The sequence below is a fragment of the Aulonocara stuartgranti genome, assembly GCF_965226115.1.
Source record: "Aulonocara stuartgranti genome assembly, chromosome: 20".
Taxonomy (NCBI): Eukaryota; Metazoa; Chordata; class Actinopteri; order Cichliformes; family Cichlidae; genus Aulonocara; species Aulonocara stuartgranti.
Window position 1 is genome coordinate 36,026,766 of NC_138956.1, and position 12,044 is coordinate 36,038,809.

At 43.6% G+C, this 12,044-nt stretch overlaps 1 protein-coding gene across 2 annotated transcripts; it reads right to left on the minus strand.

Moving 5' to 3' along the window:
- Positions 1–4,451: 4,451 nt before the first annotated feature.
- On the minus strand, positions 4,452–9,825 carry mrgbp (MRG/MORF4L binding protein). Of its 2 annotated transcripts, XM_082518679.1 has the most exons (6): positions 9,604–9,825; positions 7,041–7,162; positions 6,868–6,949; positions 6,685–6,759; positions 5,585–5,870; positions 4,452–5,486 (listed from the first exon to the last, which is right to left on the minus strand). In XM_082518679.1, exons 1-5 carry the CDS (start codon positions 9,743–9,745, stop codon positions 5,629–5,631), a joined length of 663 nt encoding a protein of 220 aa, XP_082374805.1. In that variant the 5' UTR covers positions 9,746–9,825; the 3' UTR covers positions 4,452–5,486; positions 5,585–5,628. The 2 variants fall into 2 exon arrangements, with proteins under 2 accessions (XP_082374805.1, XP_082374804.1); XM_082518678.1 differs by having other exon boundaries at positions 4,452–5,870.
- Positions 9,826–12,044: the final 2,219 nt, after the last annotated feature.

The following is a 12,044-nucleotide window of genomic DNA, read 5'->3' on the forward strand; positions in this document are numbered from 1 at the left end:
ATGAAGCTCACAGATCTGGAAACAATAACTGGTTTAAGTCATCGTTGAAGGAACGTCTGACCCTTCTCTAACTACATTTCAGAGAAACACAAACCTGACTTTTGGGAAGAAAATGTGAATAGCTGTTGATTTGTGTCAGCTGGAATAATTAATTCCTTTGTTCTGTGATTGCCAAGAGAAGTGGGAGAAGTCTTGGCAATCAGAGAAATGACATATTCTTATTGGCTGTCAGGGGCGGGCTCGTCACTGATGGTGACTTAGACCTCAGAGAGCTCAATCTTAACAATATTTCCACAGGTGATGAAATATTCCAGCAATCAGTGTTTTCACATCATGCAAACATCAAACTTTCTCTTAGATATTAGACACAGAAACCGCCTTTAGTGGAAACTTCCAGGTGTTTGCACAGTTGCTGTTATGTTACTGCTGCAGCTGTGGTGGAAGTTTAGGGCTTGTTTTGTGCTGCCATGATCAAAGTATCTTAAAGCTGGTCTTTCCTAGCGCTTGGTAGACGCTTGGTTTCTTCATGTCTGCCTCTTTCTCAGCCTGTCATGCAGCGACTTGATGGTCCACGCTTGTTCCTCTTCCTGTTCCTCATCACGTCTGTCTTCAGCTGCCTGAGGCTTTCTTGGAGCAGCGTGTCTCGGGAGGCTATCATCCTGATGTACTAAGCTCCGTGTTTCACACACGTTGGTTTTATTTGGTCTGCAGCACCTGGAGACGTGTCTCACAGTCGAGGAGTTGCTGCATAAAAACTGAGACTAAATAAAAACTAAAAGCAGACAAAAGCAGCTTTTCTGAGCAGAAAGAAGGAAAGTCACAGAGAGTCGATGAAAGGTGAAGTCGTGCGGTGCTCAGACCTTTAGTGTGTTTGTTTACAGGCGGAGACCTTTCTGTGACCTTTCCCTCTCCGATGGACACACAGATCGTTTCAAATCCACCGTCTTGTTTACTTTTACATTATTTAGCTCGATCATTTGCGGGCCCCACAGAGTCGGGCCAAAACCTTTAACACAAACTTTAAAAGGTCAAAGTACATTTCAGCATTCAGAATGTGTCAGGTCCGATTTAGTGGAGGAGAAATGACCAAAGTGGCCCGTGTATCAGCAAAGTACGAAGACACAAAAAACTCCTAAAAAGCTGGAATTCTGCAGAAAATGTCGTTTTACAAAATGCACTGACGAGCACATCTCAAGACTTCATTATTTCTTCACAATGACATGTCCTCCCCGCTAAGAAAACAGAACAAATCTACAAGAAAAGAGCGAAAAATTACACACTGTGTTCAAATCTCTGTCCAGCATGCAGGTCATGAGTCCGGCTGGAGCCACGTCTCAGAGGTCAAAAAATCCAGCTGTGGACCATTTAAACATCTACACTTATGCCTGCTGTTAGCAGCATCATGCACATCATGCTCCCAAACACAAGAAGCAAAAGCAGCTTTTGTCACACACGAGAGTCACGAGTTGGCTTTGAGTTTTTCTTTCCATAAATAAAAACATTTGCACCAAGAAATGAAGCAGAACAAGAAGCAGCAGGTCCAGAAAGTTCCTCTCCAGAGTTTTCCACGAGCAGCTTGCATGAGGATGCAGAGGGAAGCTGGGGAGGTGCTGCCCCCTCTGGTCCTCACCGGTCCTGCAGTAACTGTTACACTGCCCGGTGACGAGAACATGAGCAGGACCACAGACGGACGGCGGCTCAGTGCATTTACTCAAGTACTGCACTTGTACTTTATTGAAGTATTTTTCATTTGGATATTTTGGATACATTAAATGTTTTATGTTTTGTATATGATGCATGTGTGTCATCATCCGCAGCTGCAACATTAAAGTGATTTACACATTAATGAATTAAACATGACCCAGTGGACCACAGCATGCAGATTTTAATACCAAGACTTTTGCACTGTTACTGTCTGAAGTAAAGGACGCGTTTCCCTCTGGAGAAGACTTTTCTACCTTTTGAAGGTTGCCGGTTCGAGCCCCGGCTCGGACAGTTTCGGTCGTTGTGTCCTTGGGCGAGACACTTCACCCGTTGCCTACTGGTGGTGGTCAGAGGGCCCGGTGGCGCCAGTGTCCGGCAGCCTCGCCTCTGTCAGTGCGCCCCAGGGTGGCTGTGGCTACAATGTAGCTTCATCACCAGTGTGTGAATGTGTGTGTGAATGGGTGGATGACTGGATGTGTAAAAGTGCTTTGGGGTCCTTAGGGACTAGTAAAGCGCTATATAAATACAGGCCATTTCATGCAGAGGCACAGGCCTGCACACGAGCATCAAATCATACAATATCTTTGATCAAATATTCTAATATTAAACAGCAAACGTCTCATAAAAGTCTAAAAATAAGTCCAGAAGTTTGTTTTGAATTTTCCCGTCATCTCATAACTCGCTCAGACTTATTTAGAGCAGAGGCATCAAACTCACTTTACTTCATGAGCTGCGTCTTCAGTGGCCCGGAGCAGCGAGCCCATCGTACCAGCTTCACTTACACGATCATTTCCATGTGCAGGTGCCCACAACACAAACACAACAGTCGCAGTAAGAGCCACAGGCCTGAGTTTGCTCCACTGATATCAGGATGGCAGACAAACATTGAACTGGCACTGATTTTGTACCTGAACATGTTTTACTGAGCAGCACAGCTGCTGACATCTGCAGGGGGAGGTCGCCCCCCTGTGTCTGCATGAGCACACTGCAGCTTAAACAGCCGAGGCTCTAACAGCAGCAGTAATGCTGACGTGTTTGTTGTTTCTGCAATTATCTTCAAATGTCGTACTTTCCTAACTTTCTATTGACGACAGTACAGGACAGAACAGAAACAGGTTTATGTCCAGTGTTGATGATGTCACAGCGTCTCACACAGAGGCTGTTTGTCATTAATAGTCTCAGTAAGACTTTCACTGCTGCAGCAGAAAGAAGATGCAGAGGTCTTTTAATGACACGAATCAGTGGTGCACATTTAAAATAGACTTTAACTGCTTTATCATTTTACTTTGGTAGGTTGAAGCTCCTTTGCCTTAAACTGCTGCCGAGCATCAGGCGTCGAGCTCGCGGCTGCTGCGGCGTCTCTGAAGCCCAGGATGTTTAGACAGCGACCTTCAGCTCGTCTGTGTTTTTGGATCACATCTTCCACACCTCATTCTGAACAACACTGCCGAGACTCTGTGGGGTTCAAACTGTGCTCTTCCAAACATTTGGTGCAAGTTTTAGCAGCAGGCCCTGGAGAACGAAACGGTGGCTTTGGATGTGATGAAGCACAGCGGACCAACCACACGAGCAGACGACACCACAAATCATCAGATTTTCACAAACAAGAAAAAGTTTACTTTCACCTGAGAAGAGGACTTCGGACCTTTGAGCAACCGTCCGTCCTCTGACCTCTCAAGTGAAAATGAAATATTCTAACACTGAGTTACTGGAGCTCTGCTTCTCATGAGCAGTAAAGAGGCTTAAATTATTTACTTATGATTAACATAGATGTCTCATTTTTAGGTGCACTATTAAGAACAGTGTTAGCCCTCAGCCTCCTGGCAGCTGCAGTTATGCTATTAATTTGAAAATCCTACGTCGTTTCGTTCTCGAGTTATCACATTCACAAACTCGCTGTCCACGCCACCCAGCGAGGCGATGACATGCCCCGTGAGCTTTTTACGGCTGAGGCGCAAAAATGACACGATTTAGAATATTTGTATTAATTACAGACTTTTGTATAGAAAAGCGTCTGGACTTCTTTAAGTTGCTTGAAGACGTTTCACCTCTCATCTGAGAAGCTTCTTCAGTTCTAAGGTCAAATGATGGAGAGTCCCAGATCCATCTGCATCTAAAGGTCAAAGGTCACTCTTTCGAGGATGCCAATGTTCACATTTTGGACAGAGAGGACAGATGGTTTGAAAGAGGAGTGAAAGAAGCATCTATGTCCACTGTGAGCGACCATCTTTGAACAGAGGCGGGGCTTACGACACCAACTCTCTGCCATCTATAATCCAGTTTTGAGATCCTTCCCAGACGCCTTAACGCCCACTCACATCCTGGACCATCTGACCTCAGGAAATCACATGATAAGGTGGGGCCAGGTTTCACAATGAGCTCACCCGAAACTCTGGCTGATTGGGACCCACACCCAGTTTCCCACCTTGGCTCAGGTGATTAGAGGATCATCAGGGGGTCCTTTTGTCCCTCTGTGGGGGGAAACTCCCACTAGGTTTATATCTGGGACTCTCCACCATTTGACCTTAGAACTGAAGAAGCTTCTCGGATGAGAGGTGAAACGTCTTCAAGCAACTTAAAGAAGTCCAGACGCTTTTCTTTCCAAGCTCCTTAGACTACGATGACCTGGATGACTGAGAACCTTCACAGACATATCAGACTTTGTGGAGCTTTAATGTGAAGGCGAACAGTCTGGAAACTTCACATTAAAGGTCGACCGCTTTGTTGAAAACAAAACAAACTTGGAGTTAAAAGAGGGGCAGAAGTTTTAATGTTTAAACATTCAGCTCTTTACAAACATTTTTGCAGGAAAACGATGAATGACGGGAGACTCGGCTTCAGCTTTAATGACACAAACAGCTGTTTCACACATCAGCTCATCAGCAGCCATAAATTAACACCCCAAAAATACTTAAAGGGAACATTTGATTCTCGTGGCCTCAAAACAAGCCGACACTAAACTAAATACACAGAAGACGCATTTTCAAATGACACAAATGAAACAAAGATTAAAAAACATAACTGGAATCACTCGGAGCTGCTCGTGTCCTCACACAGAAACAAAAGTACAACATGCTGCCACGTCCAGTTCAGAGAGAAACACAATTATTGCAGTTTCAGATGATCAGAAACTAAAAACAGTCACTGCAGCTCAGACAGCCAACATGCTGACCTCCTGTCACATTAAACCACTGCTCTAAGCAGATGATCATCAGAACATAAAACAGACTCAATTATTTGTATTTCACACGCTGTGAGAACATGGCGTGCACTCTGATCGCAGGTGCACGCTGGAATATTCACTTCTACTCTCGTTTCTACTGAAGCGAAAAGAGCGTAAAGGTTGGAAACCCGTCTCACCCGGGCTCCTTCACTCCTCTGTACAACCGAGAAAGTTTAAATGAAAATGGAGGAAAACTGGAACGTTCTTCCACTTCCTGCTTCACTACAAGGTGAAACGGCTTTAAAAAGGTAAAAGAAAAGGCAGGAAACAACAACAGGACATAACTGTAGCAGAGTTTACGACGATGTGCTCAATACTCCTGGATGGCTTCTTTGTAGCCTGACAGGCAAGACTCGGGGCAAACTCCAACCTTGGCATTAAAAACAATAAGACAACACACGCCGCTCACGCTGCGGTCGGGTCAGCTGTCTGCACGCTAAAAACACTCCAGAGGCGCTTCCAGACGTGTCGCTTCCTCCCACTGTAATCACACGATGAGATGAAAGCACAGGTGCCGGGTGACAAGCAGCCAATCAGAGAGCAGCCACAGAGGGGGCGACTGTAAGAGGACAGAGAGCACTTAGACGACCTCACTCCAGGATTACACGACACAAAGCTCGCAAGCTCGGCTTCTGCGACGGCAGCAGCAACATTCACCTCCTTCTCTCCACCGCGCTCCTCCGTCTCTGTCCGTCCCCCGCTCAGGTGCGCCTCCTCTTGGCTCCTCCCGGACTCGCCGGGTTGGAAGACGACAGGAGCTTCTCGGCCGCTCGACTCCTCTTCCTCTTCTCTGCCTCCTTCCCTCCACTACCACTTCCGCCGCCTCCTCCCGTCGCCGCTGACGACAATCCTCCGTCACTTCCTCCCTTCTCCTTGTCTCGCTCTCTCTCCTTATCCCGAATGCTGCTTGTTCGCTCCGACATCTTCACAGAGGAGTTACTCCCTGAAGCAGAGAGACGGAGGATCATATTAAAACCTGGTGTGGTCTAAACTCTCCAGACTGCACAAACTTCACCTCGTCGCTTATATTCTTCTAAGACTGCTGGGACTTTAATCTCTCCTCATCTTTTCTGACTGATTTTATTAGATTTACACTTGGCTGGTGTCGGTGTCACTACTGGTAGCACGAGGCGACACCTGGAGCAGAACGTTTGCTGTGGATCCTCCAGGCCCGTATCTGCTCCTTTATCCAAGGAGGAAAAGGATGAGTGCAGCCAGAGCTACAACATGACCTCCAGCAGGACACTGGTGAGAATGTCTCTGATGTCTCTGACCAAACAATCAGAAACAGACATCACGAGGGTCGCCCGACGGCCAGACGTCCTCTAGTGGGCGCTGTGCTCTGACCAAAGTCTGACTTTACAAACTTCTGCAAGTGTCACTATCATCTGCTCAGCGAGCAGAAGCAGCTGGAGGGTGTAAGGTGTGATGGAACGACTGGACTACAGAGCGGATCGACCAACTCTAGCAGCTCCCAATGAAACCTCCAAGCCTTACACATGGTTGACGCTCTGAGTCGGTTTAACCTTTTCAGACTTCACATGCTATCAAAATGTATCAAAATGCTCTCCGTGAGGAGAGGTCAGAAATATATGTTTGATTATATCAAGCTGTGCATTATTTGTTTAAACCCAGTGGATCACATGCACATGTGTCTGAACGCGAGCAGCTAACTCTGAATTTAAGTGTAAAAGAACCGCTGAGGCGCCAGGACGCCCCAGCTGACTGCACCTTAAATGCGAGACACAGTCTGGTACCTTCTTCATGTGTAGCTGGAGGTTCTCTCTCCATCCTGAACTCCTCTTTGGACTCCTCCTCTGAGCCCAGCTTCCCTACAAACGCACAAATTAGCGTCCGTTTAGACAAAGAAACGATGTTAACTTTTTTGTACTGGTGTAAACAATTTAAAAAAGCTGCATTTCTGACGGCAGTTCCCTCACCTTCCTTCACCTCCTGGATGATGTCATCGGGCAGGGAGAAGCTCTTCTCGTTGTTTGGGAACGGCAGGATCTCCGACTCGTGCTGCGTCACAGAGAAATGACAGTCTCAGTGGTGATGACCGCGTTCAGCGCGGCATGTAACAAACACTCAGCATGTGTGTGTACGTCCTCACCAGCGCCTGCATGTCGTACATCGTTCCCAGGTGGTCCCAGATGACGGAGGAGGAGACCTGCCGTCCAATGTTCTGACTGAACTTGTCTCTGATGCAGATCATGTGGAAGTGACGGTTCACGCCTGCAGACAGAGACACACAGCATGCACTGCATCATGGTCACTGTTTTTTCCCAGGAAACACATTAACGCATCAGCTCTTTTGCCTTCCTGCAGTCTGACGGAGCCACCTACAGGCCAGCTAAGCCAGATCAGTACATTTATTGGACCATAACTTTTCATATTAGCTGTATTTTATAGAGGAACCCAAATCCTTTATAATCCTCCTCCCTCAGTTAGAGGGACTTAGCTTCTCTACTTTATACACCTTTCTTCTTTTTTGTAGAGTTTTCTTTCTTGAAAATACTGAGTCACTCTGTTTACACATAAATCCAAAATTGGATTTTTAAATGACTTCTTTGAACTTTTTTACTCTTACAAAACTGCAGGAGCAAAAATAAAAATAAAAAAAAATTGGAAAAATATGAAGTGAAACTGTAACTGTACTGGAACTTAAACAGCTCTTTTCCACATTTACTGAGCACTCAAAGCATGTTCAACTGCACACTGCATTCAACCATTCACACAGCGAGGAACCAGGCTGGACGCACAAGAAAAGTGGTGTAGTTTTCCAAACACCTGGACTTTATTTTACCCGGAAATAGAATAGAATTCAACTTTATTGTCATTGCACATGTCACAAGTACAAGGCAACTAAATGCAGTTTGCATCCATCCAGAATAGGGCTGCCACGATTACGTCGACTATCAAAATCGTCGACGACTGATTTAATAGTCGACGCGTCGTTTGAAGCTTTGTAAGATCCCAAAAGACGCAGGAATAAGTAGCAGGATTTAAGAGTGTAATAACGGACTGAAACAGAAGATGGCAGCACTGCATGTACAAGGATGCCAGCTGCCGTTAAACCCCGAAGAAGAAGAAGCTGTGTCCCAGAATTCATAGCGCAGCCCAGCTCAGTTTCCAACAATGGCGGCAGCTAGTTAGTTTGAATATTACTCTTATTATTCTTTCTGGGTCACAAAATAAACGTTTAACATATTTTCAGGCGAGAATGTAGCTGCGTAAACCTCAAATATCTGCTCAGTTTATCAGGACACCACATATTTTCAAAAGCGCTCCGACGTTTTCGGAGACGTCTGTTACCCACTAGCTCGATAGCTAGCCGGGGGCTAGGTCACTAGCGCCGTGAGAACACCGGACTCCCAGCACATCGTTTTCAAACCCACCGCAATCTTTCCTACTCAGGTTAAACATGATATATGAGTCACTTAGATAACTTCAAAATGTTATTGTTTGGCTTTTTTAGTATTTTATTTGTTCCTGAGTAAATCTGTTATAGTTATAGTTTTTACACAGCTGAATAAACGTCAAGCAGACAGCTGATTATCAGAAGTGTGAGATGCTCCAGAATTTACTCCGGTGTCCTGTTATATTTTAGATAGCAAGGAGTTTATTAAACTTCACTGAAACAATCTGCAAATTTCATTAAAATTGAATAAACTATCATCTTGTCTTTATTTTTAGTTAGCACAGACCTTAAACACTTCAAGCTGTAAGCTAATGATAGTTATATAAGAGCAGATGCTGCTGGTGCAATAAGCTGCACGTTTTACATCCAATGGATGATGATCTGATTAGTCGACTAATCGCAAAAATAATCGGTGACTAGTCGACTATCAAAATAATCGTTTGTGGCAGCCCTAATCCAGAAGGCAATATTATAGCTCTATTACAAAAATGGGTTACAATGTACATGGTATGAAGGTATTTTATGTATAAATAAACAAATTCAAAATTCATAAATGCAAAAACAATATTAGAAAAGTTAAAAGCAACAGTGGTGGGCCCTTAAAAGAAGTCAAGTAAATTGAGTTGGACTGTAACAGCAGTAAGACTCCAAAGTAACATAAGGATCAAGACCTGTTCCAACAAAGAGGAACTCAAATACTGATGAGATCAACACTAACACACGACGTCATTAAAGGAAACAAAGGCAGCAGTTGGTTAAATCTGATTGTGGTGTTGATGAGCACTGTTAGGTTTGGTCAAAGGTATCGGTGTAATATGAGTTAGGTTAGGCTTCCTTAATACTGGCCATGGGTTGGATGCAGTGAAGTAAACAAACAAAGAGCAGTAAACCTCAGAGTCCGCACAGCTCAGCTGATCTCACGATTTTTATTCAACTTATCTCGAAGTCAGCGTGTAATTCCCTCTTTGGGTTCTCTGTCCTGCCAAACACAATTAACAATCGTTTTCCTCCTTAGAATCAGTTTCACTCTTGACCTGCTAACCTAAGTGTCTCACCTGCAAGGCGAAATCTCTGGTTTTTAACTTTTTAAATAAGCATCCTCCATTAAACACCTGTTATTGCAATAAACTGAAATTAACGGTTTCCTAGTGTTTACATATTGATTCAGAGGCTCCTGAAAGCAGTCCAAGTTAAACTGGTTTAACTAGAGGAGATGCTCCAGCTAGCCGCATGCTAACGTTAGCTCTGGTCTTACCGACTGGTTTATGTCCGATCATCGCGTGGAACAGGCACACCTCCACCTCGTGGCTCCACACCACCGAGTCCTCTCCGGGAGCCAACGCCGAATCCGGCGGCTTCTCGTCGGTCTGGTTCAGCGTCACATCAGCTTCTCCCATTATTAAGGCAAAACCTAAAACTGGCCAGAAGCAAACGACCGTGCACCGTTAGCATCGGCAACCGGAAACGTAGTAAGACTTCCGGGTATCGGATTTCAAGATAAAACGACAAAAAATAGCCAGAGTGAAAAAAAATTTAAAACCGAATTTTGAGGTAAATTCATTTATTTGTTTTTAACAAATTCCAATATTAATCCTACACTTACAGTTTCAGTGACCGTCAAAGTTAAATGATAAACGGTCCGTTAAAACGCCACATAAAGATGGCTCTAGAATTTTCTCTTACAAGTGGCATGTGTTTGGCACAGAGACACCTCAGAAAAGTGAAGTTTGTTCCCCAAATCTAGTAAATAATTCAATAAAACTAAGTAAAAGTGTCTAGGGACCTAAAAGACATTAAAACTGCTTTCGTTTGAGGAAGTCGCAAAGAAAGCGACTGGACTTAAGTTTCTTTCCAAGCCAGACACTTTACTGTTTTAATTTTACTAGAGCATCAGAGATAGGATTATTTGTATTTTTTGGCATCAACATTCAAATTTATGTTAAACAATTTTATTTTCCATGATATTTCCATATTTTTAAAGCCTCAAAAGACAAATTTAAAACCAATTTATCAGTGAGTTTACCATTGTCAGACATCAGATTTAAATCAAATTACAAGCCTCAAATATATTATCTCCCCAAATTAGGAGTTCCTCAGAGATCTATTGTAGCTACTCCGTGGTTCTCAAAACAAGACAATGTAGTTTAGTATATGTATAAATGCCCAAACAAATGAACTTTGTCGTGATAATTAAAAAAATGCACTTTTTCAGGTGCTATTTTGCCAAGTAATTAAATTGTTAAGCACCAAATCTCTAAAGGTGAACATACAAGCAGTGGATGAGGAGTCATAGAAGCAGCCAGACTCAAAGGTTATGCTTCTCTATGCGGTGATCAAAACACCAAAAGTTTTATTGCAAATAAAACGGATACAGTTGGCGCCGTAAAACGGCCGCCACCACAAATACAACCAGAGAGGAAGAAAAAAAAAAACAATTTCAGGTACATTATATTTAAAATTAAGTGGCTACTGAACTTCACTGAGCTGAATAAGAGCATTTTGTTTTTACATTGATACAAAACTGTGCATCTCTTAATAAAGCATCCATAACAATCAATAACATTGAGAGTATTAACGTGAGGCTGATTATGTTCAGTTAGGCAGGGTTTTTCCAAGCATCCGAAAACTTTGTAATTATCTGCAACTGCATATGATTTTATTTAAAAACAAGTTAGGACCGTTTTCCGTTTAAACCTTTACTTTGAAACTCTGAATTACATTAAATTGCAGTTGTACTTGCATTAGGTTAAGCTCACTGGCTTATCCCGTGGAAACAGTTGTAGGATATGTTGACATTATGGGAAATGCAGTTTCAAGCAGCAGATTTTGGAAATGAACCTGTAACACAGGCCAACAGTCACCATGTCTCCGATTCTGCTGAATTCTTTTTGGCTATTTTTCTGAGTTTGATCCTAGTTTGAGGATGCTTTTGTAAAACACCCTGTGACACTTTGCCTCCTGGGCTCATTCTCACTGCTTATCAAACGAAGAAGCCACGGAGCTCCTCCCATTGCACCTTTTCACCAATAAGGTGTGAGAATGATGCCTCTTGCTGGGCAGTGAAGGCAGTTCAGTCTGCCGCCTCCTCCTTTTGCTCTTCTTCTCTCACAGGCCAGAACTTTAAGACTGAAAACCAAGAATCCAGTTTTTATTTATCCACACAGGAAAAAGTTCAGCTGATTAAATTCCAGACACACTCCAACTGAAAGGGACAGCAAGGAGCGAAATTGAGGGAAAATATTTTGTACCTTTAGTTTCTAACTACTTTTTGTCATCATTATTTATTTATTACGAGTGGCTGCACTGCAGTATTCACACCTGGAGCTATAACTAATTATTCTCACTAAAGAACCACAGTTGGAGTTCAAGTCGCCCCCTCGTTTTCAACAAAGAAATCCAAACTGTGCTTTTGGTTTCTAAACATTTTCCACAAAACCACAATGGCATTTTTCTGTCACCACAAAAAGTGTATCTGTTACACGTCTGAGCAATAAAGCTCCAGAACCTTCATAAGAGACTGTAAATAAAAGATGGACAGCCACTGTGGCATCAGTGAGGGCAGGTCTGACGTGCTCACTGGCCACAGACGGGTCAAACCTGCTGTTTCACATTTAAACTAAGCTAGTGACCGACGCCGTAGACCAATGATTGCTAACGTGTGGGCTGCAGCGATAACAGCAACTCAGTTTTACTCAA

Coding starts and splice junctions, on each gene's coding strand:
- mrgbp (XM_082518679.1), bottom strand. CDS start 9,745: ATGGGAGAAGCTGATGTGACGCTGAACCAGACCGACGAGAAGCCGCCG. Junction 7,163..9,603: donor GATCGGACATAAACCAGTCG/GTAAGACCAGAG, acceptor CTCTGTCTGCAG/GCGTGAACCGTCACTTCCAC. Junction 6,760..6,867: donor CATCCAGGAGGTGAAGGAAG/GTGAGGGAACTG, acceptor GTGCGTTTGTAG/GGAAGCTGGGCTCAGAGGAG.